This window comes from Centroberyx gerrardi, chromosome 6 (genome assembly GCF_048128805.1).
Source record: "Centroberyx gerrardi isolate f3 chromosome 6, fCenGer3.hap1.cur.20231027, whole genome shotgun sequence".
Taxonomy (NCBI): domain Eukaryota; kingdom Metazoa; phylum Chordata; class Actinopteri; order Beryciformes; family Berycidae; genus Centroberyx; species Centroberyx gerrardi.
The window spans coordinates 23,992,119-24,018,356 of NC_136002.1; the positions used below are offsets into that span (position 1 = coordinate 23,992,119).

The 26,238-nt window shown below is 42.1% G+C and overlaps 1 protein-coding gene across 1 annotated transcript in view; it reads left to right on the forward strand.

Moving 5' to 3' along the window:
- The window catches only part of nectin3a (nectin cell adhesion molecule 3a), a 29,196-nt gene extending 3,124 nt beyond the window's left edge, over positions 1–26,072 (forward strand). The window contains exons 2-6 of the mRNA XM_071925356.2: positions 13,314–13,661; positions 19,734–20,033; positions 21,610–21,727; positions 22,451–22,602; positions 24,954–26,072. Coding sequence (XP_071781457.1) covers positions 13,314–13,661; positions 19,734–20,033; positions 21,610–21,727; positions 22,451–22,602; positions 24,954–25,612 — 1,577 coding nt within the window. The 3' untranslated portion in view covers positions 25,613–26,072. The remainder of the gene's footprint in view (positions 1–13,313; positions 13,662–19,733; positions 20,034–21,609; positions 21,728–22,450; positions 22,603–24,953) is intronic.
- Positions 26,073–26,238: the final 166 nt, after the last annotated feature.

The window sequence follows — 26,238 nt, forward strand, 5'->3', positions numbered from 1 at the left end:
AACATAACAAAGCAGTTGAAAAGTGCTTGATGGGAGACAATAAATGATACACATTGCTGCTGTTGGATGAAAACCTTGTATCTCCAAATTGTTAACTTTTCAAAATATAAGAAAACATTTTCACTTTGAGTCTATTGCGGCTTTTAAATTATAGTATGTGTTTTCAATGGGTTTCATTGTCCCGTGGGTTATGAACTCTACTTAGCTCACAAAGGACTGTTTGAACCTCCATTTAAGTGACAATGTGAAAATCGCCAAAATTGGAGTTGCAAGCATCAGCAGCATCATCATCATGCTTTTTCTGGCCACATTGAGCATGTCAAGCTTATGGTTATTCTCTATAAAGGTAAATTGTATTGCAATTACAGTTTTGTATTATTATTATTTTTGGTTTTGTTTTTCTAACATTAGCACTGCACGTCAGCTAGTAATTATCTATGGCTGTCTCCTGACTATATCTTGCTTAGATGGAAATCGACTGTTTCAATCATAACTTGGAGTGTTTGAGTCATAGGAACTGGGTGGTATAAATGGCCTCCAGATATTTTCATGGTTAATTGCCAACTGTGAATGAACAGAGAAAGCTTTTAAACTTTTATTTTGACTGCTGTTTTCAGGATTCAGGGTTTTTCCCCTGAAAGAGCAGATCGCAGTATGTGACTGATGTAAGGGTCACTGTGGATAGACGGTGGTTCCACAGTGAGTATTGGAGAGTGGTACAGGGCAGGATGTGCACAGTCAGCAGAATCCCCTAGGAGAGGAGCTCCAGGGTTATGGGAAACAGGTGTGGCTGCTTTTCACCACTCAGTCTTATCTGTTTCACTTATTCAACTGACAGGTGTTCATGATGTTTGGGATGAGCTCGTAGGTAGTCAGTTGTATGCACACACACCCCTACACCACCCATGTGGGAAATTATTAACAGCCACCAGCCAAAAATCGGTAAATCCTGGCTGTGGCCAGTAAGTTTGTTAAGCTATCAGTAGTCTGATTTATTGATATCACACAGGGAATAGTGAAATCTGCTTTTGCTCCAGATTTGGTGGAAGGTAATCTTTGTTTATCTCCCCATCCTTTTTCCACACCCGCAACATGGTCCTCACATTCGTTCTCTGTGTCCAGTCTGGGTGCAAAGGCAATCCAACATTTGGTAGCATACACTCTATATGACACCCACCAACATCCTGGTTTGGTACACAGTGTTTATCCAGTCTCCAAACCTGTGATATGCAAATATGCTGCTTGAGAATTAAATGGGAAAAGAAGAAAATGTTGACTGTGAAAAGTACCCAGGATAATTTTCTGGGGATGAGAGTTCAACTGATAGCACAGCTGTAAAATATTATACACCGTTTGTTGTAAAATATAAAAATGTTATGAGTTCACTGCACTATATTCGAACCTTGGTTTTGATCTGTGCTGTAGTTCTCAGTGAATTGATCCTGCCTTGTATGTCCCTCTTGACTCATACCTACTATGTTTATGAAACAAAACTCAACATGACCACAAAAATGTAGAAATCCAGTCCCCGTCACTAAGGGCATTAAACAAAGCCTGGTCTGTTTGTATTGCTTGCTTATCTATCTTTGTAGTTGTGCGTATCTCTGGAAGCTTTTAACAGGAATCTGTCACATGGCTAGCAAGGACACAGTTATACAGGTTGTAATGGCCTATAGGCTTTAATAGTGCCCAACTGATGTATTGATGTATCAATATTATTGGCAAATATTAGCCTTTAAGCAGTGATTTTCCACCACAGTATAAACATTAGTGCCAAAGCTAGATAGAATGTCAATTATACTGTAAAATTTTAAACATATGAATTACTGATTTCTAATATTAGTCATTGGGTTGGTTATATTTTTTTCTTTGAAACTTCAAGTACTGAACTTGAATGCCATCCATAAAGATTCTATACTGTGCTGTGTATTGTAGGGAGAGTTCACCCATAACCCCATTAAAATGTATTGATGGGACCTGGTCAAGGCTTTGCTAACCAGAAAGACAGGAATGATAAAGTTTGTAAACATTGAAATTCAGGTAGTCTGACTTAATTTCTGGCCACGCAAGCTGCTGTAATACATTGCTCTATTATTTTGATAACATAGTACTTTACCATTGCTATTCTGAGTTAACACTCTTTAGGCTGGCACTGTTGAAGTGGGAACAGAGGTTTTACTACTTCATTACTACTTCAATACCACAAGGCTTGGGCTAAAACCTCCAACCTCTCCCAAGCTTCAGTTCCCCGAACCCGACCCCCACCCCCCAGTATGTGTCAGATTACATCAGACACCAAAACCCAGGCAAAGAAAGATTTGTCCCCTAACTTGGAGTTGCCTGGCTGAGTTGGCTTGCAGAGTGACCCTGCCACTTGCTGCAGATATACTGCAGCGATGGCTTTAATAGGATTTTGCACAACCCTATCCCAGCTGGGATTCAGCCAAATTATTCCGTATTCCCCCTCTGCCATTCCAGCTACACCTCCCATGTCCACATTACTCCCCTGTGCTAAAGTTTCCACTCTCCAATTTCAATCTCTGACATAATTTCTCCCTTCATTTTCAGCCAGACTGTGATGGACAAAGCTGAATACATTCCCTTCTTTGAATATAGACCTTACAAGTAACACAAACTGCAGTTTTTGTTAGTATGTTAATAAAGGAAGGTATAACATATCTGTCCCTCCTTGTCAACAGCCACGCTGTTCTTTCACACAGGGGACAAACATGATCGTCAGTTCACTGTGGTTGCTATTTTTTGCCTCTACTTGGATTGTGAAAGGGATCATAACAAAACAAGTGGCCAGGTCTATTTAGAGCTTAAAAATAATGTTACAATATTGCATGGATTGCATTGCCTCTTAAAGGGGAAGGCAATTTAAGGTACACTTACACCCTGGAGTTGTTCCACTGACAGTAAATGGGAGACTGACTTTATGGACTCAAAATGTTTGTCTTTTACATCCAAGTGAGCTTCATATTATGGGAACACTATCTGTTCCAAACCAGACAATGTAACCTGAGGCCCAGAAAAATATACTTGGATACTGTCTTACTGACCTTTTCTGTCTTTTTTCACATTGAATCTCTGTGGAGTTGTGTATTGTTTTGACATCACAGATGTGGGGTGGGGCAAACTCTTCTCATTTCTGGCCATCAGAGACAGTAGTTATCACCGCTAGAGACCTAACTTCCCTGGGCCATAGATGTAACATTTTTCAAAGCTGGTATTTGGTGATATTTTCCTGTAAATAAAGTTCAGAGACGGGGTGTATGGGCAGGAAGGGAGTATAATGCAAGCCTGCAAGTAGAGGAGTGGGCTAAGGGTTTGGCCTGGCAGGTTGTCAAATACCTACACACTTGCAGTGTTTCCTCTCTAATTTCATGCAGCTGTGGTGTTTGGGGGGATAATTCTAGTTTTGTCCCATATCTGTCGCTGTCTGGGTCTAACCTATGTTATGTTTCAAGTTGAGGTTATAGTGCTAAAATGTTTTTAAGCTTAATAAAATCATTACTTCTAAAACATTTGGACTACTTTTAGTTTTAGATGACGGTAAGACAAAATTCCAACGCTAATTTTATTTTCACATATTCTCTAGCAGTGGTAGTCATTTCTTTGATGTGGTGGCGCACCACTGCTAAATGAATACAGAGGAAATGTTGCACTTCGCTGTGTCTTCCTGTGAGGTCACCCTGGACATGTGCTGGCCTAGACAGCTTTGACTTCTTACTGCGTGTCCCAAATGACAGCTACACTTAAGCACCTAATTCTCCTTGTTCTCACTGTTCAAAGTGGGTGGTAACCATGAATCAAGAATACTGCTCTAATCTTCTGCAGGAACAGGGTGAGAGTAGGCGCCGGGAAAAGTGGGAGTGCCGGGAAAGTGAACTCCCTCTGACCAGGATAATGCTGGTAAAATGCCACACTGACCAAACTGCTGCTTTTATTGACCACCGGAGTACACACAGTTCAGAGGCATGTTTTTGTTGTGCTGCTTTACTTCCTCCTCAGTTGTGAAGTGGTGATTGCTGACATGTGCAGTGATGCAGATTGTTTGAGAACAGCAGCAAGAGACTCCATTGTTAAATAGCCTGGGTACTGCAGTATAGGCCTACAACTATATAAATATTTAATTTCAGATGAGATAAGGAGCCACTAAAAAGGAAATATAGTTAGACTTGGCCTAGCCTAGTCATAATAAATTTAAATATTTGTGGCTATAATGGCTACCTTTTGAGCACTTAAAGTCTGCTAGATTTAGATGAGAAATGCCCTAGTGATTGCTTTGAGATCTGCGGGAATGCAATGATAAGACAACAATGATCAAGTCAGAAATGATCAGTTTTGCTCGAGTAACATAGCATCTCAAGCATAGAAAAAAGCATACTTTAGCAAACAGAGGCCTTTGAAGAAGTCAGACATTTACTTCCATCTATTTAACAGTGTCACGAATTGATGAGACCAGCTTTCCTGAACTTAAAATATCTGAAGGACAAAGGCCCACAGTGAAACATGTAGTCTTCTTGAAAATATTTAATTTTGTCTGTACTTTTGTTACATTAATTGGGACAATTAATCCTGTACCATTGGTCTCCATTTAAGGTTGCTATAATAATTATGTATTACACAATAAGTTGATCGTTCTATAGTTGAACTACAAAAAAGTAACTTTGTTTAGCCCCACTAACCTACAACACAAGCATGTAGTATGTAGGGCATGTAGTGCAAACTGCTTTACACACCCCATATGGTAAGCATGCCTGCACAGTGCACAAATTAGCTTAGTTTGTTGCTCCTCAAACTGTTTTAGACAATCTCTTCATCTTTGTTTTATTGGCTTTCGTTTGGTCGGAGATAAGGAGGTGCACTCACTTCGCTTTCACTTCACTCAAGCTTTGTGTCTCCCCTTACCTAAACAAACGTATCTCAAGGGTGCTACTCGCAAAGTGTATTTTCAGCAATTGTGCAAAACTGCTTGATGTTAAGTCTGTAGAACGTAAGTACATTCGCATGGCCACCCAAGATTTTTCACCTTCAGCTTTTCTGGCTCATCTGCAATGGGCAACTTAAAAGTTTAGCAAAGATTTTACCAATGTATTGTTTTATACCACCCACCACTCTTCTCAGCTGTATCTCTCAGTTACACCAAACAATACAAGTTAAGGTGGCAGTTAAGAGTATTACATGATTGTTTAGCTGATATCAAGGACTGGATGTAACCAAAATTTCCCAAACTAAACGGCACAAAATTGAAGTTGTTGTTATTGGCCTTGAAGAAATCTCAAATTATCAAATGTCAAATTCAGTAGCTTCTGAGTTGTTTAATGTCATAGCGCCTAGGAATTTGGGAGCTAACATGGCTCATGTTTAAACTTCAAACTGCAACAAATTGCAGACATGACAGACTTGCATGGTCATAGGTCTTTGCAATTATTACATATCACTGGACGTTCCCAGATAATACTAGTCCTGTTCATAGCCTACATATGTGACAGTCTCTGTCATCATGTAGATCACTTGTAAAATGAGGACATGTTGTTGTTAGCTGGTTGTTAGCTGATACAGGCTAATGTTGTACAAGAAATCTAAAATGGGACAATCATGGGAATTATTTTAAAGGAAAACAATCTCATTCCCTCCAGGGTCTCTGTGGCATGTGGGAAACTATGTTTCCACTCTGAAAGATTAGCCTAATGAAAGTACAGTAGCCCATTTAGACCAAGTCAAGGGCACTTGAGTCTGTGATTAGTAGAGGAGCCTTTCTCTCTGCAAAGCCCCACCTACTCCCCAAAGGGCCTGATCTATTTCTGTTTGAATGAATGAAAATTGAGCTTGGTTTTTTGTCAGGAAATTACTGTATTCTTCTAAAGAGAGTGTTGTGTGAATATGGGGAAAAAACCAAGTGCCCAACCCCTTGTTAGTTCAGATAGTATACAGTGCTCTTGAGCCTCATCTGTCCATAGCCGTGTGTGTGTCCGTAGGCATGGTTCACTGCTGGGTATACACTTGAGCATTGTTAGGGAGACTGGTGTGAGGAAAATAATATTTCTCTGCTTTCCACCCAACTGTTACAGAGCACAGTTGTGTGGGATATGGTTGGTTGGTAGTGTTTTGCCAGTAGGGATGGAAACCTACAGAAGCAGCTGCAGTGAAAGAAACTCAAGCAAATGTCAATCAATGTTGAAGACATGAGGCAAATGTTAGGTTAAGCTTTTATTATCACAGAGATTTGTACGGAGAGTTAGGCTATCTAGTGATGAAAGGAAGTCTGTCCATGCTGTCTTTGTTCGGCTTCACTGTAGGTTTTACCGGATGCTGTGAATGATTTACTGATGAAATCAATTAAACGGATACTAGGCCAACCATAAAATACCACTTGTTCTGAAAGAGGAGAAGCCTAGATGCAATTTTCTTTTCGTGTTATCTGGCTAATACTGTTACACAGTTATAGTCTAAAAATTTCATGGCTGTCATCCTCCGAGACAAGAAAATGTTTTCTGAGCCTGGAAAACTCAGCCATCTACATAAGTACAGGAGGTTTAGGCTACACTTGATGAGCAAGCGATCTCGGACTTGGATAACATTTCTACCCCAGTGAAAGTTTCAACACTACTGTGAAGTGATGACGATTGCAGTGGACTCTCTATTAGCATCAACATGTCAGGGATGTCATACACTTGTGCTCTAATTGAGAAAGACTCCCATCGTGACTGAACCCCTAACAAGAAAACCTCCAAATTAGATCATCTCATTCACATGGCAGGTAGAAAAATGTCTGGTTTGCTACTCTTAGACCATCACCCTTTGTAGCCTTCTCTGCCTTCAATGACAGCCTGTGACATAAAGCCTTGTGTTGCAAAATTGCTTATTCTGTTGCAAAATTGTGTGCGTTTTCTTATACATTGTCTATCTGCATGGAAAAACAATGTTACTGGCCAACTCTGGGTCCATAGCTTTGTGTTGCAGATAGTTGAATACCTTAAACCCCCACAACCAACAATAACAAGTCCCACACAACAAGGCAGGATGCTGCAGGAATGTTTGTGTTGCTTTGGTAAACAATGGCAGACATCGTCCTTCACAAGTCCTACAGCGTACTTACAGTGCACTCTGTTGAGAGGTTGCAACCTATCCTGACGCTTTGTATGTCAACACTATTGATTTTGTTTTTTTTTTTTTTTCTTTTAAGCACTGATCTTTAATCAAATGCGACTTGGATGAGAAGGGCACAGACACATTGCTATGGGGGGAGCAAGGAGAAAAGGGTCTTGAAGAGGACAGAGTGACATGTGAAAGAGCCCAGCCTGCCCCTTTGAAAGGCCTGTCAGCCTGTGTTTGTCTCCACCATGAATTAGCTGACTGAAACAGCCTCACACCCTCACAAGTTACAATGCTAGGAAGGAAGGGGGTAGATTAGAGTTGGTGTAGGGACTAATGTCTTCTTCACACTGCACAAATATTCCCTACGATAAAGAGATGCCATAAAGCAGGCAATTCACCACAACGGGGTACTTGGCCTCTCCTGTTTCTAACTGATTGAGACAGAGTTATGGGCCTCACAAAGATAAAGCAGAGGTCTCGGGGGCCTATATTATAGGCATTGTCTAATCTTTTTTCTCCTGGTCAACTCTTTAGAGGGCAACATTACCTAACAAATGGCTCTACAATGCCCATTGAGTTCTTGGAGTGTGCAGTGTTAAAAGGCACAGTTTGTAAGACCTGCAGAAAGTGCTGCCTCATGTGGAAGTTGTATGTATAAAATAGGGTATGCTTATCTATCTTATCGATATGCTTATCTCATGATGCGATTCGATACACGATATGGGGTGATAAATAAAAGTTCAATGACAACAAAGTGTGACTGTACAGAATTATGTTTATTTCTGAGACACAAACTCTTTATAGCAATGGCATTGGCTTGCTAGAATGTAAACAATTTAAAAATGTCATTACAAAGTGTAAATCGAATTATCCACTCATCATTTTGGCCCATCAAAATATTATTTTTATCTTTGATTAATTTTGGGTGCGGTTGTCGATGATGCTGTTTTCAAACATTCACTTCATTTAATAATTAATAATAATGTGAAGCACTGAAAGCGTGTTAGTAAACTACAATGACCGTACTTAATTGCATGTATCTATGACGCAGCGCATCTGTGCTCCTTCGAGTCACGATGTGTTTGTGCTGACAAAAACTGAATGGAGGGACAGTTTGAAACGTAGCCTTGATAATGACATGGAAGTTGTGCAGTCAGCTAACGTTGCAATGCCATTAGCTTACTAGATTGAGAGACTTTAGTGCCTGAAAAAATGAGATACTGAGCTTGTTAAATGAAACGTCAATAACAAGTCGTCAATAACCCCTCCTCTCTCGATAATGCCGAAGTAAACTGACAACCTGTGGGAAACACTGGTGTCATTCAATGGGATGACGTCTCTTCTGGCACAATAGATGTTCAAAAATTAGGCTAAGTTTATTTTTGTTACATCCCAATCCATTATTCCCCACTCAGTGATTCATCTTCTGTTATAATGTATGAAGAGGTCTACAGTAGGTAGGCCTTTAAGAGCTTCATTATTGAGGCAAGGTGGGGCAAGTGTTAGGACTATAATAAAAATTAGGCTATAAGCACAAAAAAATATAGTCTACTTGAATTAACACCTCTACACATGCATGTGTTTGTCCCAGTGGTTTTACTGTGGATGATGCTTTTTTGACCTGGTTCAATAGCAGACTCAGTGATGGGTTAAGCCAAAACCTCACTGTCACACTGTCATTGTCTGTGACATATGGATATGGCCTTGTATTCTCCTAAAATGATTAACTTAGCATAGTTACAGCTGTATGTCCTTACTTTTTGCATTATATGCATATCTCATTCCTGTACTTCTTCTCAATAACTGCCCTGTTTCTTGCTTTGTGTCCTTATATGTCCTCGCTTCACCATATTCATTTCTGAACATTGAGCATTCACAGTTTCCCCTTGCTTTAGTTCTTAACCACACTCCCTCCTGCACAGATCTCGTGTCTGCATTCTTCTGCTGTGAGGTCTTGAGATCAGTCCCTCATAAGTGCTGTTTGACATGATAATCAATTCATGGGGTTTGTCTACATGAGCGTGTCATGTTGTCTATTTTGTTGTTGCTTGTGAATGTTTCTGGCCTTGGATCCTTCTGTCTCAGACTGTTCTGACATGCAATGCAGGCTTCATTGAGAGGATCTCTAGCCAGGAGACAGGCTGCTCTGGGGAGGTCAGGGCTGAAGCTGGGTCAGGTCTGGGTAGGTGGAGATTTTGGCTCATCAAGTGGCCGACGTGGAATGTTTGAGCCGGTTGCCAAGCAAAGAGGAAGGTTTTGATTTACCATTGCGTCTTCCGAGCAGCTTGTCGCAATTAGTGATGTCAGGAGGGAAAGAAACAAATATGAAGCATTTCTTCAAAGGGCAAGCATATCCTTCCCATGAGTTCATTCTTTCCTTGGGTTTCTCAAGGATCGTTTCTGGAAAGGGGCAAAAGTGCAAATTTTTCCTCTTCTGTCAAATTATGCAGGCTAGGCTACTTCCTGCTATTTGCTAGAGGATAAAACATTATGAGTTGACCAACTTTTTGGGTTACAAAGGATCAAAACAGTGAGATAGAAAAGATGACAGTCAACATGTAGTTTTGCTTGTGTATCCTATTCTAATTCTGAGCATTATTTTGTATCCTGGATAAGATGGATAGCCAATAATGAAACTAGTGACACTCCTGAGGTTTGCCTCAGCCCCGCAACAGTGAGCCTATTTCCTTAGTGAAACAGCATGACAACTTTGTTTAACGCACTGCTTACATTTCATTTGCCTGCAGTATTTTAGATAATATTTCATGGTGCTCTAGTTTGCGTGCCCTGACTGTGTTCTTCATGGTCTGAGCTAGCAATGCCAAGTTTCCCCACTCTCCTCCTGGCTGTAGGTATCCCACGCAGAGGCCATCTGTCTCTCCTCCCCTAATGGCAAGGGTGGAGACCACTTTAAGCACTTCCCCTCTTTCTCTCCCTCCTTCCCTGCTCACTCCCAAACGCTTACTGTAAAACAAACAGAACATAGCATGGATGGAGTCTAGTTTCTTTGTATGCTTTGACAGGCCTGAAAGCTGACACAGTGAGGCAGACAAACTACCTACGGTAGCAGTTGGAGTATCGTGTCAGGTAGCTACAGTATGTGGAGCATGTTTGGGAGAAGCCCGGTCTGAGACACGTGTCTGCCTGGATCAACACAATGTCATGCATGCCAAGCATGTCAGTTTACTGCTGCTCACAAAACCAGTGTCGGATGAGGATTTTTTATCTGCCATCTAGGGTCACCCACTATATAGGCTATTCCTGCAGCAACTATAGCCTATGTGTTTATTTATCTCACAGGCTATCTTTTGTCATGGGGGTATGATTTTGTTATACTAGGTAGTCAAGCAAAAGAGCTCTGTTGCACTGCTAAGGGGACAGCGAGCAGCTGTCGTGTCAGCTCAGATGGCTGTGGAGTGGAGAATGCATAACCTACACTGCTCTGACCCTGATTCTCCCCCACACCAGCACACCCAGAGGACTCTGACAGACGCAATGCAAACACAGGGCAACACATGCACAGCACAGCACATTATGGCAGTGCTTTTTTAGACCAGGTCATGAATCAAAGGTGCGGAAAAAAGATGTAAACTGATCCCTAAATTATTCAGAAGAAATGGAGTAATATCCAAAGTCACTGGCTATGTTAAGTTGACAAACTTTATCGAAGGCACTGGCACATAAGGCAGGCTGAATAAAATACTTTTGGTTAGTAGGTTAAACACCTAAAGACATTGCGTAACTATGCTAGATTAGTTTACACAGTTGTCTGCAAAATAAGTTTTGTTGTCCCAAAAAAAAAAATATTTTGAATATGTGGGTCAACAGAGGGGGAAAAAAAGGAAAACCCCAGGCACTATAGCACAGCATGACACTACAGTGCAACACAGCGCAACACAATGCAACATACATTTAGGATTCACATCCACTAAAACAAAATGCCTGACTCATACACACATGGTCACACACTTATTCCTTATTTTGGAAGAAACAGTTGGTGTGTGTGTGTGTGTGTGTGTGTGTGTGTGTGTGTGTGTGTGTGTGTGTGTGTGTGTGTGTGTGTGTGTGTGTGTGTGTGAGAGAGATCACTGAAATTACAGGGGACGTAATGGAGCACGGGGAGCCTCAGCCTCCTTGGCTATATTCCCCACTAACCAAGATAGCATTGCTGTGGCTTACCACTCATATTCATGCCAAAGACCCAAAATACCAGCCAGTGGACCACTTTTATAAGCTTTACTCCATACACATCCGAGACTAGGTACTAAGTGGAAATTTATGTCTCCCAAATATAGCTTACTCTAACTGTAACCGTGTCAAGAAAACCGAAAGAAAACTGAGACATACTCTTTGAATATTTTGAATGGAATTCACTTCTTACATTTTATGTATAAAACAAACATTTTCACTAGTTTTAATGGGGATCCCCCATTCATTTAGGTCTTGACCAATGTTGTAAAAGCTCACATAGCCTCTTTTTAAAATGGTTAAGTTTATATGTTACTATCAGTGACTCATTTGTGTTATTATGCTTTCAGGAAAACAGTCTGCAATGGAATTTTTCCATTCAGGGTTCTAGCCATAACATGTAATTTAGGATTTATTTCAGGTTAGTTTTAAAATTTATTTTCCAAGATACTGTGATGCATTCCCTCTTAGCTGGTTGTTTTGTTTTTGCTAACAATCACGATCCAGTAGCGGGCATATCAACTGTGATATGCAAAATACTGTCTATGTAGGCTAGTTTGCACATGAAGAACCAGGGAGTTGCTGACACTCACACTCTTGAATGTTGATTTCTTAATTTATTTTGCACCAAAGCTTGAATTTGTGCTGTTACCGCTCAGGTCTTCGTCATCACATGCTCATCCTCTCTCGATTGGTTTCCTGCACCTCAACTGAATTACAGAATCCAAATGGGCCATTACTTTTCAAAACCAAGTTTACATGTTGCACCGGTTTAAAATAACTCCCATCATGTTCAAATAAACCTGTGGTGGGCTTTAAGTCAGATTAAGGGGCTCATAAAAAGAGGGAATGAAAAAAAACATCAAATTGCGCATTTTGTTTTATCTCGTTCCAGATTTTTTTTTCCCCTTCCTGCTTAAAAGGTGCTCTGACAATTAGCAAGAGGGACAGTCTGAGTGTCCTGTGGTGAATGTGTGTTGCTTATTAAGAGGGAAAGGGGAGCACACAGAGAAGTAGCTCAGACAAAGTCTGGTCTCTTTTTTTACCCCAGAATAACGTGTCTGAAACAAATAACGGCTGTTAATGTTTACCTGTAACCATGGGAAGACTAATAGTGTTGATGATGTGCCTATCTAAAGTGAGGGGAATGCATGATACAGTATAGGCCTACTGCAGCTAGTGGTCAAGATGAGTCTGATTATAACCTGAGTCTCGCTACTTCTTTGAAATTGGGGTCACAAGTTTTAGAACAGCAAGAGATGTTAGTAAGGAATAGTTCAAACCTCTTGTTGTCCTATGCTTATTTGAATAACTTATGGGACTGACTCTGGGTAGAGCGCACTATTAAAGCCCCCAGATTATGTGCATGTTGTTAAGGAGCACTTTACAAAATCTGCACAACGAAGGGGGAATTGTTTGTAGCCATGCTTCTTTTCAGGTTCATCTACATTCAAAGGAAACAAGGTCCCCTAAATCAATGACACCATGTAATGCATAAAAACAGGCTACTGGGCTCTTTTCTTCTCTGTCTTTTAACAGTTTGGATCCTCAATAATAAAAGGTCAAAAAATGAAACAGCTCTTCAGCAGTGCTCCAATAAGACATATTTTGGCATATTTCACAAGTCCAAAAGCAGTCTAATTTTTAATGCGATCCACTGCATGATTTTCCTGTAAATAAAAACAGGTTTTCTGCTTGTTTAATGCTAGTTTTTTGCTAGATCTACAGAAAAAATGATATATCTCAGTTGGAGAAGGCTTGTCTTCTCCCTTAATTAATTTGAAAGAGAAAATCTGTCACCAGAATTCACATGCCTGTATACTATTTCTGTCATTAATCTAGATTTGTACAAACAAGTTTCCTCCAAAGCTAGAAACCGGAGAACCAAAACTGTAATGTGTGATGTTATGAAGTGACTCTTTCATGAGCAATTTAATCCCCTTCCAATTTAATTCTGGACGAAACAATGATGTGTTTCTGTTGTTTATCTGATTCTGACTTCTCTCCTCTTCCCTCAGCAGGTGTGAGCAGTAACCAGGTGGTTGTTCCTGAGAAAGTGAATGCAGTGCTGGGGAAGAACATCACGCTGAGCTGCAGAATAGAGGTGGGCTCCAATCTCAGCCTCACACAGAGCTCCTGGGAGCGTCGTCTTCCGTCAGGCACCATCACCTTGGCAGTGTTCAACCCCGAGTTTGGAATCTCCATCTCCCAAGACTATGCCAAGCGCATCTCCTTCGTTTCCCCCTCGGCACGTGACGCCACCATTACTCTTCAGGGAGTTGGCTTTGCAGACATCGGGTCCTACACCTGCAAAGTGGCTACTTTTCCTCTGGGCAACACGCAAGCATCGACCACCGTTAATGTATTAGGTAAAGTAGACCTGTCTAACGTCCATCTTCATTGTCTGAGTGCTTCCTCATGCCCACCTTTAAATCTCACTCTGACCGGGTAACAGTTGGAGAACATTGTTGGTTGAGATTAAGCAAAGCTCAGGTCACCAGTAAGTGTTTGCCCTGGAGGGATAAATTACTCTCTGAAGCAGCCTAGCTTTTAAATTACTACCTGGACAGAGGCCATGCACATTTAAATCCCTGCAAGAATCTGCAGCTGTGCAGAAGCTGCTGCAGTGTGGCCCCACTCACTTCACTCATCTCAGTGTCACTCACTCTGGAAAAAGTGCCGACTCAGCTATAAAGAGACAAAATGCGGAATGTTGAGCAAAAGTCATTTAAATGCCCCATATTGCTATGTCTTTGTAATGCTGTTTCACTGAGTCTCCTTGAATAATGGGAGGGCATTTCAGATTCCTCCATAAATATTCATAGAACTAGCCTTCGCCAAAGTAAGATCTCTATACTATTCAGATTTACAGCCTTAAAGCTACAATATGCAACTTTTTTCCCTTGAGGCAATGAAGTGCATTGTCAGTGCCGCCCTCCTACCTCTCAGTTGGGAAAGTTCACGCCCCAACACTCATCAACACTAATCTTGATGAGTTGTCTACTTTGAAACGGCATCTAGCCTCAGGCTGAGGTCATCAGCATCCGTAAAGCCACTGCAGGTGTTGAAGAAGCAGATGGCGAACATAGGCAAACTGCAGTAAGAAGCAATGCCGATGTTCACCTGTGTTTTTGAACGGGTCTTATCTACTGCACATTTAGCGTCGCAGTACTTTCTTTTCTTACTGCTTTCTTCCATTGTTGTTGTTGTTGTTGTTGTTGTTATGACTTCCCTGTGCTGTGGCTGCTGTCCTCACCTTGCTATCCACAAACCAGCTCACCACTGGCCATGCTCATACGACACACCCACAGCAAATGGTATAGGCCTACACCTCAAAACATCCTGCACACAATTGAAAAGCCAATGTCAGGCAAATGGGTGGATTTAGGCATGTACACATCGGGTCACAGACAGATGCAGACTGATGATGCATACTATCCTATTTATTTATTGTTAATTTAATGTGAAAAAGTTGGATATTGCAGCTTTAATGTAGAAAAGACCCTCATGCTTACCTTACCTTGCTTTCCCATAAGTGGATTGCGTAATGTACAGTGTATGCACTCACGTTTACATACATATTCCACATTGTATGGATACACAGCCCCCTCTCTGAGGAACGTGAACATTTAAGATTCTCTGTGGTCAGCGTGTGTTTCAAGCCCTAAATGGTTGGTTGATTGCACTCAGGCAGTGCTGAGAGCTGGAGATTGCACTGTAGGCAGTAGTTTCTTGTCTCCCTCCAGAGACTGAAGGAGGCTCTGATGACTAATGAGTGGTACATTAAGTGCTGCTGTGACAGCCACAGTGTCTGGGACCTCACAGAGTTCAATTACACCTTACTCTCCACTCTGAGCAGTTTCACAGGCCAGTTTCTTTGGCGTACGCACAAACACACACATGCACACCCATACATAAATGCATGCTTAGGCCTTCGTTACAAATTCTTATGTAGGGTGTGATTATGGTAGAAATATAGGCTATAGGTTCTTCACAATTTGCTACGTGACAGTTGGGAATTAGGTTACTCCGCGGGGTATTTTTCTTATGGAGCACATTACAATTATGAAGACCTAAACTCAGCAGTTTTAAGCTCTTATAACAGTGGTTCATCTTGGCCTTGTTTTGGGTTGACATGTGGCTTGTCTCATGAGGCTGTTTTGACGATAAGGAAACACATTATTAATAGGGAAGCTGTGCAGTAATAACAAGAAAAAGGCAGTCATCTTGGTCAGGTGCAATTTTCAAGCCAATGTAACAGACACTATACACAGAGCGTCACTCTGTTTTGTAACTTCTGTACACTATGGTCGTACACAGAATAGCTAGCACAGCGAAAACTACTCAAATCCCATTTTCACAGATATTCACAAGCCAGAATATATGGAAATGAGCATATCTGACCTGCATTTTTAATGCAATGTTCCCCAAAAACGTATGGATCACACATCAGAATGTGTACAATATAGTCATCTAGAACCAGAATAAATTAGTATGTTATGGTTTGATATAGAGAATATCCAAGGTATCACCAAATGGCGCTCTCTCACCTCGTATTGAGCGATCTCTCCCGGTGTTACAGTCTTGCTAATGTGTGTAAGCTTTGCAGCTGCAATGGCTAATATACACGTGGAATAAAATATATAGTCACAATCACACTGAGCCAGTTTTGCATAACAAGTGTGGAATTTATTGAGTTTTGGCAATTCAAATGAAGTTTTTTGGCAACTATCTTATGATACTTTTGAGACATTTAATGTACATTTACAGTATGGATCTATTCTTCTTGATGATACATTGGTAATGATGTGGTTATGCGGAGTATTACAGGACTGTCATAACTTAAACTACAGCAACAGTTGATGCTGCACACCTACCTAGGCGCCGTGGGACTGTACAGCAATTGTACTTGTTGTGTTTGATTCCAGATTTGGCATTTTGGAACAAGGTCCTCAGCATGTCATGACACTGGGGCCAGTTGTGGGACTGTTGGGAAGCATTTACCGTTTTCCCCAACCCAGGCCTCATATTTTATATTTGAAGATGGCGCCCAACTGATTAAGGCTTATTTTATGGTTTTGACTAACTGACTTGAGGAAGGTTCATTATTACCATGGGATGCAGTAAACAAAGTGCTGTAAGAGCTGATGTGTACTTTGTAAGTATGTGCTCTTGTGGTACTCTTTGTCATGGCTGAAATTGTTAATAATGATGTCAAGTTGGAAACTCTAAATTAAACTAAAAAATTATAAATTAACTACATAAACATAGTGTCATTTTACTGCTCGCTCTGTTTTATAGCACTTGGCTTTGAGTTGCAGTGACCAAATGGTTTTTTGTTCTGCTAGGATAGCTCAAGCATGACCTCATATCACCTAACAGAATTGCTTTATATAGTACATTTTAAGGTTGTTAGGTGGTGAAATCTCTCAACATCCCTGAACTTTGTGATAGTTCTTTCAAGAGTGCATTGTACTCTTGTGTAATAAGATCTGATCTAGGTTCACCCTGTGTCTCACCCAATTCTTCGTCCTCCTGTTTGCGACTAGGTTCACACATAAAGCCCAAACATTTAAGAGTGAGCCAAGTAGTTTTGGAGCAATTGTGCTACGTGAGCCAAAAGTCCCCACCAGTAAACAATAGGAGGGAACCAGGGGAGGAAAATATACCACGGATAGTGAAAGAATTAGAATGACCTTTTGTTTTGAACTGCTGACAAGTCAGTGGGAAATCTACTGCACAACAGTTTACTTTCTTACAAAAAAAAAGGAAGGAAAAAGGATTAAGGAAGCTGTGTTGATGTAGATGATATTAATGAGCAGATACTGCAGTAAATTCTTCAAATAAGCTCCTTGCATATGAGCTATATCATCCAACCATGAACTGTATTCTCTTTTGTTCAAAGTTCTCTGTTTGTTTATGTGACCAATAATTGTTCTTCTGCTGAGTCATAAATCTGAGAAATCCACTCCACAGAGAGATAGCAAGAGTTGCTTACTTGTGGAATCCAAAATTTCTGTTATAGTGTTGCCTGTGTGCAAAATGTTATTCATTTTTCTGTTCAATCTATTCAAATGACTTTTTTTCAGTTTGTGTATATACTGTATTAGCAAATACCAACTATACGCTGATGATGCTAGCAACTGGCTACTACAACTTAAACTGACTATTATCTGATTATCGCTAGTTTTGTGAAGCGAATTTAACATGCAGCTAATTACATGCAGGTTACCTACTCAACATTAAGTCCATCATTACACCAATACCATGTGCTGCATCATAGGCGCAATGAATTATGGTTGTTGTAGTTCACTAAATCTTTTCTTTTTTTATAAACTAAATCAACGAGAAACTGCAAGTTTGAGTGCCAGCGTTGTGCACAGCATCTGAAATAAATGTAGAACAAAAGCTGTGGCTGTTAATTTACCCAAATGTATTTGGGTAATTTACCCAAATATATTTGGGTAAATAGGAAACCCTGTATTATCATTTTGAACTGCTATATAACATCATACAGTATTAATTAATTGACTGCTTTGAATGGTAAAATGATCAATTTATAGGTTTTTGTCTGTTGCTGCATCCTATGGTAGCAATGTGCAGATGTGCTGTATCTCCACTGCACATTCAGTCAAATCTCAGCTTGATAGGGTTTCCCACTCTTTCTGTCTGACGTCAGCGCTCAATGTGCATATGTGGAACAGAGTGTAGGTGGGTGGGAAAGGGCCAATGCAGCCCGTTGGCTGTCTGACGGGAAATCGTTACCCTTTCCACTCAAGCCTTTCCACTCGTCCAAAGCCTCCCCCTCCCTCCCTGACAGCTCCTCCAAATTAACACATCCCTCTGATTTGATTATTCTATAGGCCCAGCCAGTTTGCCTCCTAACATAGAGCAGCCACTGTTCATAGTCAAGAGAGCTGTAAGGAGGGGCAGAGGGAAGTTAGTGAAGAATGTGAGGCGGATGGCTGAGAACAGCGGCCCCGCCCCTGCATTGGGTACAGGAGACGCCAAGTTATTTTTGGAAAAAGGGGTGCCGGAGGTTATTTGAATTTGTTGTTGTCCCTCCTGCCTGCCCGGCTGGTGAGGAGGGGGCCAGCAGATGTCTTGAGGTGACGGCCTTGTCTTGGGGATTAGGCCGGTGTGTGCCCACACGCGCTGCCCCCCAGTCTGTCACCATTACAGTAAGTGGAACAGCTGTTAGTGCTCTTGTCAGAGGGAGAGGGAGGGAGGAGGGGCTGCATGGGCAGACAAGGAAGAAGAAATGGACATAGGAAGAGGGAAATGTCAGGGAAGGCCCAGGGAAATACTGATGGAAAAGGAAAGATAGCTTGGACCTGGTGCCTAATGTAACCTTTATAGCTAGCCAGTGTTTGCTTTGCTACATCTCTGTTGAAGCCCCCACCCCCCCACCCCACCCCCTTGGCAGACTCTCTTCCTTTCCCCTTGGACTGCTCTTCTCATTGCTCCCATATCCTGCGAGCCTTTCCCCGGTGTCATTGCTGACAGGTTGTGATTACAAAGGGGGGCGCCATATGTTTTTAAGACCAGTGCAGCATAAGTGAAACTTCTGCTTTACCGTTTTGTGCAACAGGTAGTGTGGGCTGTGTTACATTGGTCACTTCCGTCTTACATGGATCTGTTTTGCCTCCCTATTGAGAAAATCTGTGTTACGTCTAAACCTCCAGTTATTCACAGACTTTCTCAGGAAGCCAGTGTAACATTATCCCGGCTCTAAAGCACTGAATAGTGCACAGTAACTTAACTCCTGAGCTCCCGTCACCACATGGTCAAATACAGACACACCACAGTGCTGTATGACTTCACTGTTATTACTGATGCTGCTATATTGAGGTTTTTGTTTTTGTTTTATTTTTTCCCCAAAGTCCTATTCATTATTGAAGTACTGTTGCCGTATGGAAACTTTTGAAGCCAATAAGAGGAGAAGTTTTTATTGTTGAATAATACAATGTCATGGTTAAAGAAGAAAAGTGATACCATGATAATACAGTAAAAGTTTATATATAGGCCTAGATGCTTTGCTAGATCCATACAGTTGTAGCAATCGATGCTGCTGCTCAGTATTACCCTTTCACAAACACACTGCATCTTTGACATATGGGGCACAACAATGAAGACAGCCAAGTCCCCACTGAAATGCTCCTATGTGATCGAATAGCGTGGCTCATCAATTTTTAATAAATATCTGTGAAATGGAGGAAATCAATCTACTCTTTCTGGCAGCTAAGTGTACTGAGGCCACTTCCTTCTGTCCATATTCTTGTCGTTGTTTTATGATGGCCATTATTTATTCATATCCATATACAAAAAGATCAATATTCATTTTGTAATCTGTTCTCCATTCTGTCATTCCCTCTCGCTGCACCATGCCTTCCCCTCCTCCTTCTCTCCATCTCATCTCCTCTTCCCTCTCCTTCACACAGTGGAGCCGAAGGTCTACGTGTCGGCGGGCCCCTCGGCTCTGCTGGACGGCGCCAACGAGTCACTGGTGGCCACCTGCATAGCGGAGCGCGGCCGTCCCGCCGCTGTGGTTTCCTGGGAGACGGAGCTGTTCGGGCGCTCTGAGCTGCAGACGCAGGACGAGCCCAACGGCACCACCACCACCCAGGTGCACTACATCTGGCAGCCGCAGAGCCACGCCCAGGGACAGACGCTCACCTGCGTGGTGCGCCACCCGGCCCTGCAGACCGAGTTCCGCATACCCTACGTACTCAACGTGCAGTGTGAGTGTTGAATCATGGGACTTCTCTGATTCCTGTGCTCTCTATACTTGTGCCCTAACCACCACTTCAAAACATTTAGGCTAATACAGATCACCATCTAAATACAATTTTTGGAGCATATCCTGTTGTTTTTGTGGTAGTTCTTACATCATCATCCTGTTATCTGCCAAAACTGCTTCTGCTCATGTTGCTCACCTCCATGTATTAGGGCTGCACAGTGAATTGTGTATAATTATACGTTACAATTTCAGTTTCCACGATTAATAATGGTAGAATATTGGCGTATTGGCAATACTGAAAATTTCCTTCCTTTTAGAATGTCCAGTATTGTTGGAAATAGACGTTGATGTAAAATGTCAAAAGTGCACTAAAATAATTTTGTTCCTGAAATCATCAAGACAAATAATCGTGATCACCATATGCAGGAAAATAAGAAGGATTATCATTTTAGCCATAATTGTGCCGCCCTATGAGTTACAGTATATCTTATCTATATTAACCCGTGTTGATAGCTTGATTTATGAAGGCTCTGCTCTCTACCTTTCCTCCTTCGCTCATAAATGGGCCATTTAAGACTCATCTTAATGTTATAATCATTGATGCATACTTCCTTGGCGAGCTGTACTGGGGGATAGTGTCTGTTTGGACTGCGTGAGTGCAGGCTAATGAAGGTATTTTATGAAATATTGATCAGGCCTCAGCAGCAGCAGCAGTAGCAGGAGGGTGCTGGGGGCAGCGGATGGAGACGCAGAAAAACCAAGGTTAATACAGGAAGAAAGAGGCTTTAGAGCTCAATAAATCATGTCAAATGCAGAGGCAAGGGATTTTAAGTGCAAAAGAAGCACAATTTCAACGTTGAACTGCGTGAAAAAGGTCATTGGACGCAATGAGCAGAGGCATCTTCCTCCGTGCAATAATGAGTTCCTCATCTGTCCCCCAGAGAAATCAGAATGAAAAATTGGATATCTGAGTCATTGTTTGCCATGTTTTATTACAGTGGCATCTGTTGGGGTTCTTTTAGGCTTCCTCCTGCTTCCTTTTGTTTATATCTTGGTGAGCAGTAGAGTTTATTATTAGCTGCAGCGCATCTCCGTTCTGAGTGAGTCTGTCGTTTTGTAGCTTTCCACCAACCCAGGGTCATTTGTTTGTTCTCTTGGCTTGTTTTCACCAGCAGAGCCTGTGCTGCACTACAGTGCTGCACTGTTTTCGTTTTTGTCATCACTACTGAGCTTATAATGCTTGCTTTGTTCCTTATGGAAAAGCTCATTTGTCATCATGCTGCCTGGGGTCACAATGACTGATTATGAAGTCCACAGTGTTTTTTCCTCTTGAAATTAATCCACCTTTCCATTTGATAGGCTATTCATGACCCAAGCATTGTGTTATTTTTTAAATTGAGATTTCTCCCTTTTTGATACAGTAGTCTCTCCACTATTTCAAGCAAACACGACACAGAAGCTTACTGTTGTAGGAGGTGAAATAATCACAGAGCCACGAGACAAAAAATATGATGCAAATGGATTCATTTTTTAGTAGCTCTTGCTAATTTTTACCATCACAACTCTTGTTTTCACAGTTGCGCCGGTTGTATCGATAATAGGAAATGACAAAAACTGGTATGTGGGACAAGAAAATGTGAAGCTCGACTGTGGTGCCAAAGCCAACCCACCTGCCCGTCACTTCACATGGGTCAGGTCAGTATCCCCAAGAACAGAGCCTTCCTGCCACAAACTCCCTGATAAAGACACACATTAGGCTTTTTGAGAACCATCTGAGTAGATGTCCTGTCCTGCAGGTGAGGAGATAGGTGTGGCAAGTATGTTATGATCAGATTCCATGACTTGCAGTGACATCAGTGTTTTGTTGACGCTGCCATATTGACTCCCGAAATGACACACAGTGCTCCATCATAACCACAGACTATATAACAAGCAACCATGAACAAGCAAAGGTCTCACCTGACTTTGTAAGAAAAGGAAAGATATTTATTTTATTTCGGTATTTCAGTTCAGGGTGGGTGAACTATCCAAAAGTACTTAATCTTCAAGAGAAAAAGCTCTGATTAGTGGGCATGTAAGATAACATTACATTTATAAATTGTTACTACTATGTCACGTCTCTCAGTGGGAAAACTATTCGGCAAGTAAAGTGCGTTATTTAATAAAATAGTGATGGTAGGCACTTTCTCTCTTTCTAACTGAACTGATGAAGGAAATCAAATTATGAGTTAATATGGCATCGTCAACAGAACCGCGCCGTCACTGCAAGCCATGGATCGGTTTCACTATGCTAACTTCTGGTAAATGAAATAATTACACTTTGCTGGGAATCACACTTTGAGAATTATGGATTTTAAATTGCCTATAGACTTCAAGGCTTTGTCTGTGCATGACGTACAATGTTTCATTTTTGTACAGGATGGACAGCTCGATGCCCGAGGGTGTTGAGATAGCAAACAATAGCTTTGTTTTCACACGACCTTTGGAGCGCAATGACTCTGGAGTATACAGATGTGAAGTGATGAATGACGTTGGTCTGCGCAGTCAAGATGTACACCTTTGGATACAAGGTACCTTTTGATACACTTTGTTTATTGAAGTGTATGTCATTGTATGTCATTTTATGTATCTATTTATTGCTTGATTGCATGCTTCTGCTGACGTATTCTGCATTCGAAAACCAAATAACTCTGAGGTTAAGAGAGAAATCTCCCTGTGCCTTGTGACGTTCATCGTGCCTCTCTGATGTAAGATTACCCTCTCAGTAAGATCACCCTCAGTTAAACACTTCAAGCAGAGTTAAGCCGCCATATAAATGACCCAGCCCAGATCCACTTTCACACATTCCTGGCAACAGAGGAGCAGAGAGTGCAGATACACAGTATCGATACCAAACATTTCCACTGTTGTGGTTTTGGAAACGTTAGATTTCTCAGATAGGGAAGAGAGTGTTTTCCCCCGCTGGCTGGGAGCAGACTCAGCGAAGTATGCACCAATGTAGCCTTTTTTCTTTGTTTTCTTCAAGGTCAGGTTTCAGTTTTGGACACAATGAATTGTGTTCACAGATTCTCAGTACACAGACAGAAGTATTTGCTTACCCCATAAAAGGTTATTTTTGCTAAACACTATATTATGCTCTCGTAGCAGTTTAGCAGTGTACCCATCAGAAATGTGATTAATGATTTAGTCGAATTCAGCTCCTCATCTTTTTTTAAACAAATGACCAGACAGGATTTCCCCAAATCTTCCAAAGGAGTTTTCCTAAATTTGGCTTTTCACAGTACTAGACTTTAATAAATTCTGGTCAGAAAACACAGAGGATACTGAACTCCCCCTGTCTGTTTCCTGTCTCTTTCCATGGGTTGCTACTTGAGTTCATTATTCCAAAGTTAGGCGTGGATCCTGAGAACTCTGCATCCCTTTTATTTTCATTCTCCTCTTTTCCTTTTAATCCTTTTCCAAACAAAACGACTGCTGCTTTTAGACACACACTCCCCCAGCACACAATCCGTTTCGTTTCTCACTGTTGAGGAAAGAACTGGAGGAGCCCCAGAAAAGGCTGTCAGCCTCCATCTGTTTATAGGCCCAGTTTGGAGTCCTGCTCCAAACTAAAGCATAGCTGACATCCTGTCCAGGACGGACTTGCACTGAGCAATTATCTGGCTTCTCTTGTCCAATATGAGGACTTGGGCATGCTGCCTCTCGCTCCCCCCCCCCTGTGGAGATGGCCAGGTTGTGCTTACAGCTTGCACAGCTATACTCCCTCCCCCTCCATGGTGTAGCTGTTTCACATTCCCAGTTGTCTCTGTAGCCTTGTGCCTTTGGCTGCCGGTCTCTGCGTTGATCAGCTACATGGTGGCAGATGCTCATCACCTATACAAGGCAACAATGTCCCCCTCCAGAATAGGAGGTTGTTGGTGACTGACGAAGGAGGTGATTGCAATTATATCGGTTCACTGACCTTGATCTGTCTCTATTATCCACTCCCTTTCTCCTTTTATTTACTTTATTAGGACTGGGCGATATACCGAAAATGTACCAAAACCAACACTGGCACTCTCTCACCGATTAAAATTTCATGCCATATCGCCCAGCCATACCGCTAAACCTTCAGGTACAGCTATGGTAAATAATTGCAAGTAAATAGATTCTCACTTAGTAAGACAAATTGCAGAAGGTCATTCTAGCTAGGCAGGGATTCTGGTGCATTTGATAACTGGTACCATAAAACCTTCTGTGGATGCAAACCTCTATTAGTGCAAGTCATACTGCTTTGTAGTCGGGCCTTTGATGTGCCTTTCCAGAGATAGACGAGTGGTGTCAGGCTGCTTTTTGTCCCAGAGACCGGAGGTCAATATGGAGACACTTATCCTGACCTTGAGCTCTGCAGAGCCCTTTTCTCCGGCTCTGGGTGCCATCACAACTGCCGGCCACCGGAGGACAAATCAAATGCAGGAACCTCACATCGATCACACAGTGTTTCATCTTCTCACATGACTTCCCCACAGCAGGGTGAAAAAGGAAGGGGGAGAACTAATCGCTCTCACTCAGATGTTCATGAGTGCATGCTCTCTGTCCTTCTATCACTCTCTCTCCCCCTTTCTCTCTCTCTCATGCACACACACAATGACATTTAGCACTTAACCTTTTGCGGCCCCTCTCATATCCCCCTTTTCGCTCTACAGCACAGCTTTCAACAGACTCTTCATCTCAGGCCAGGCGTGGCTCTGCTTCAATAGTACATTATATTGTTAGAAATTCATTTAAGATCCACTCCATATTTGTTTTTTGTTGATAGGCACAGAACATAAATTGGAGCCTCTCTCGTCACGATTCTTCGACTGTTTATTTTTATGACTCCTACCCCCATCTGCCATCCTTCCTCTCTGCTCAATCTCCTCATCACATGTTCCCTCTGCAGATCCTCCCCCCACCACGGCTGCCCCCACCACCACCGCGCCCCTCTTCCAGGACACCGCTGGCACCAGCACCGCCGTGGACCAGCGCAGATCCCTGTTCACCTCCCCGACCCTGGCCTCCTTGACAGACAGCAGCCTGGGCACCATAGTTGGCGGGGCGGTGGGTGGAGTTTTGTTCCTGCTCCTCCTGCTGATTCTGGGCGGGGCCTGCTTCATGCGCCAACGCAGAACCTTCAGGGGAGACTACTACACCAAGCAGTACCTGGGGCCCTCCGACATGCAGAAGGAGTCTCAGCTGGACGTGCTGCAGCCCCATGAGCTGCAGGAGGTCTACGGCGACAAGACCAGCAAGGGCAGCCAGGAGCTGAAACCCAAACCCGGAGGAGACATCATTTACCCCGACTACACCAATGAACGCAAGGATAGGGAAGACTGGGGCGACAGGGGTGACGCCCACAGGGGCCTCAAGGAGGGCAATTACTACCCCGAGCACTACAACAACACCCATAACATGCACCCCTGCGGGCCCCCTGTGCACAGTCCCATAGTGAACAACGGCTCCCCCTACCTCCCGGAAGACTGCTATGACAATGGCACAGACAGCGACTACGTGTCCCATATGGATGGATCTGTGATTTCGCGCAGGGAGTGGTATGTCTGAGGAGAGGAGCAGGAAAAAGGACCTTGCAGTGAATGACTGAGAATAATTTAACAACTTTCAGATATAAATATCATTAAAAGTGTTCCGTTGAGTGAAAGGTTGAATAAAAATTCCAGGCTCAGGTTTTACAATGAGCTTGCGAAGGTTGTTGCTCTGCCTTGATTGTAACCACTTACCTTAAGGACTTGTATGTGGATTGTGTTACAGGTTTGTAGCGTTTCAAGGAGCTACAAGTGCGCTGGAATAGCCTCGTTGATATTATCTCTGTAACCTTAAGAGGCTTCGGCATACCATGGAGTTTCAATAGATGTGAATGAGTTTTTGTTTTCTGCTTGTATGAGTATGCACCTGTCTTAGCTGCAGGTCATAGGTCGGGCTTTCAGGCCCTTGTTAGTGAAGTATTTATATCTGACTGACCTCTGCGCCCACATGTTGCATTATCATAAAATCCCTAAAATTCTGTGGCATTTTGAAAATGGACTCTTGATTGCTTACCTGTGTGCAAATGACCTTTTCATAAAGCTGAAATTTTCATCATGGCTGCGAAAGAGCATTTAAAATGAGATTATATTGCATGGATTTTTTTAAAAACAAATTGTATAATTAAGTGAAAGGGAAAGATATTC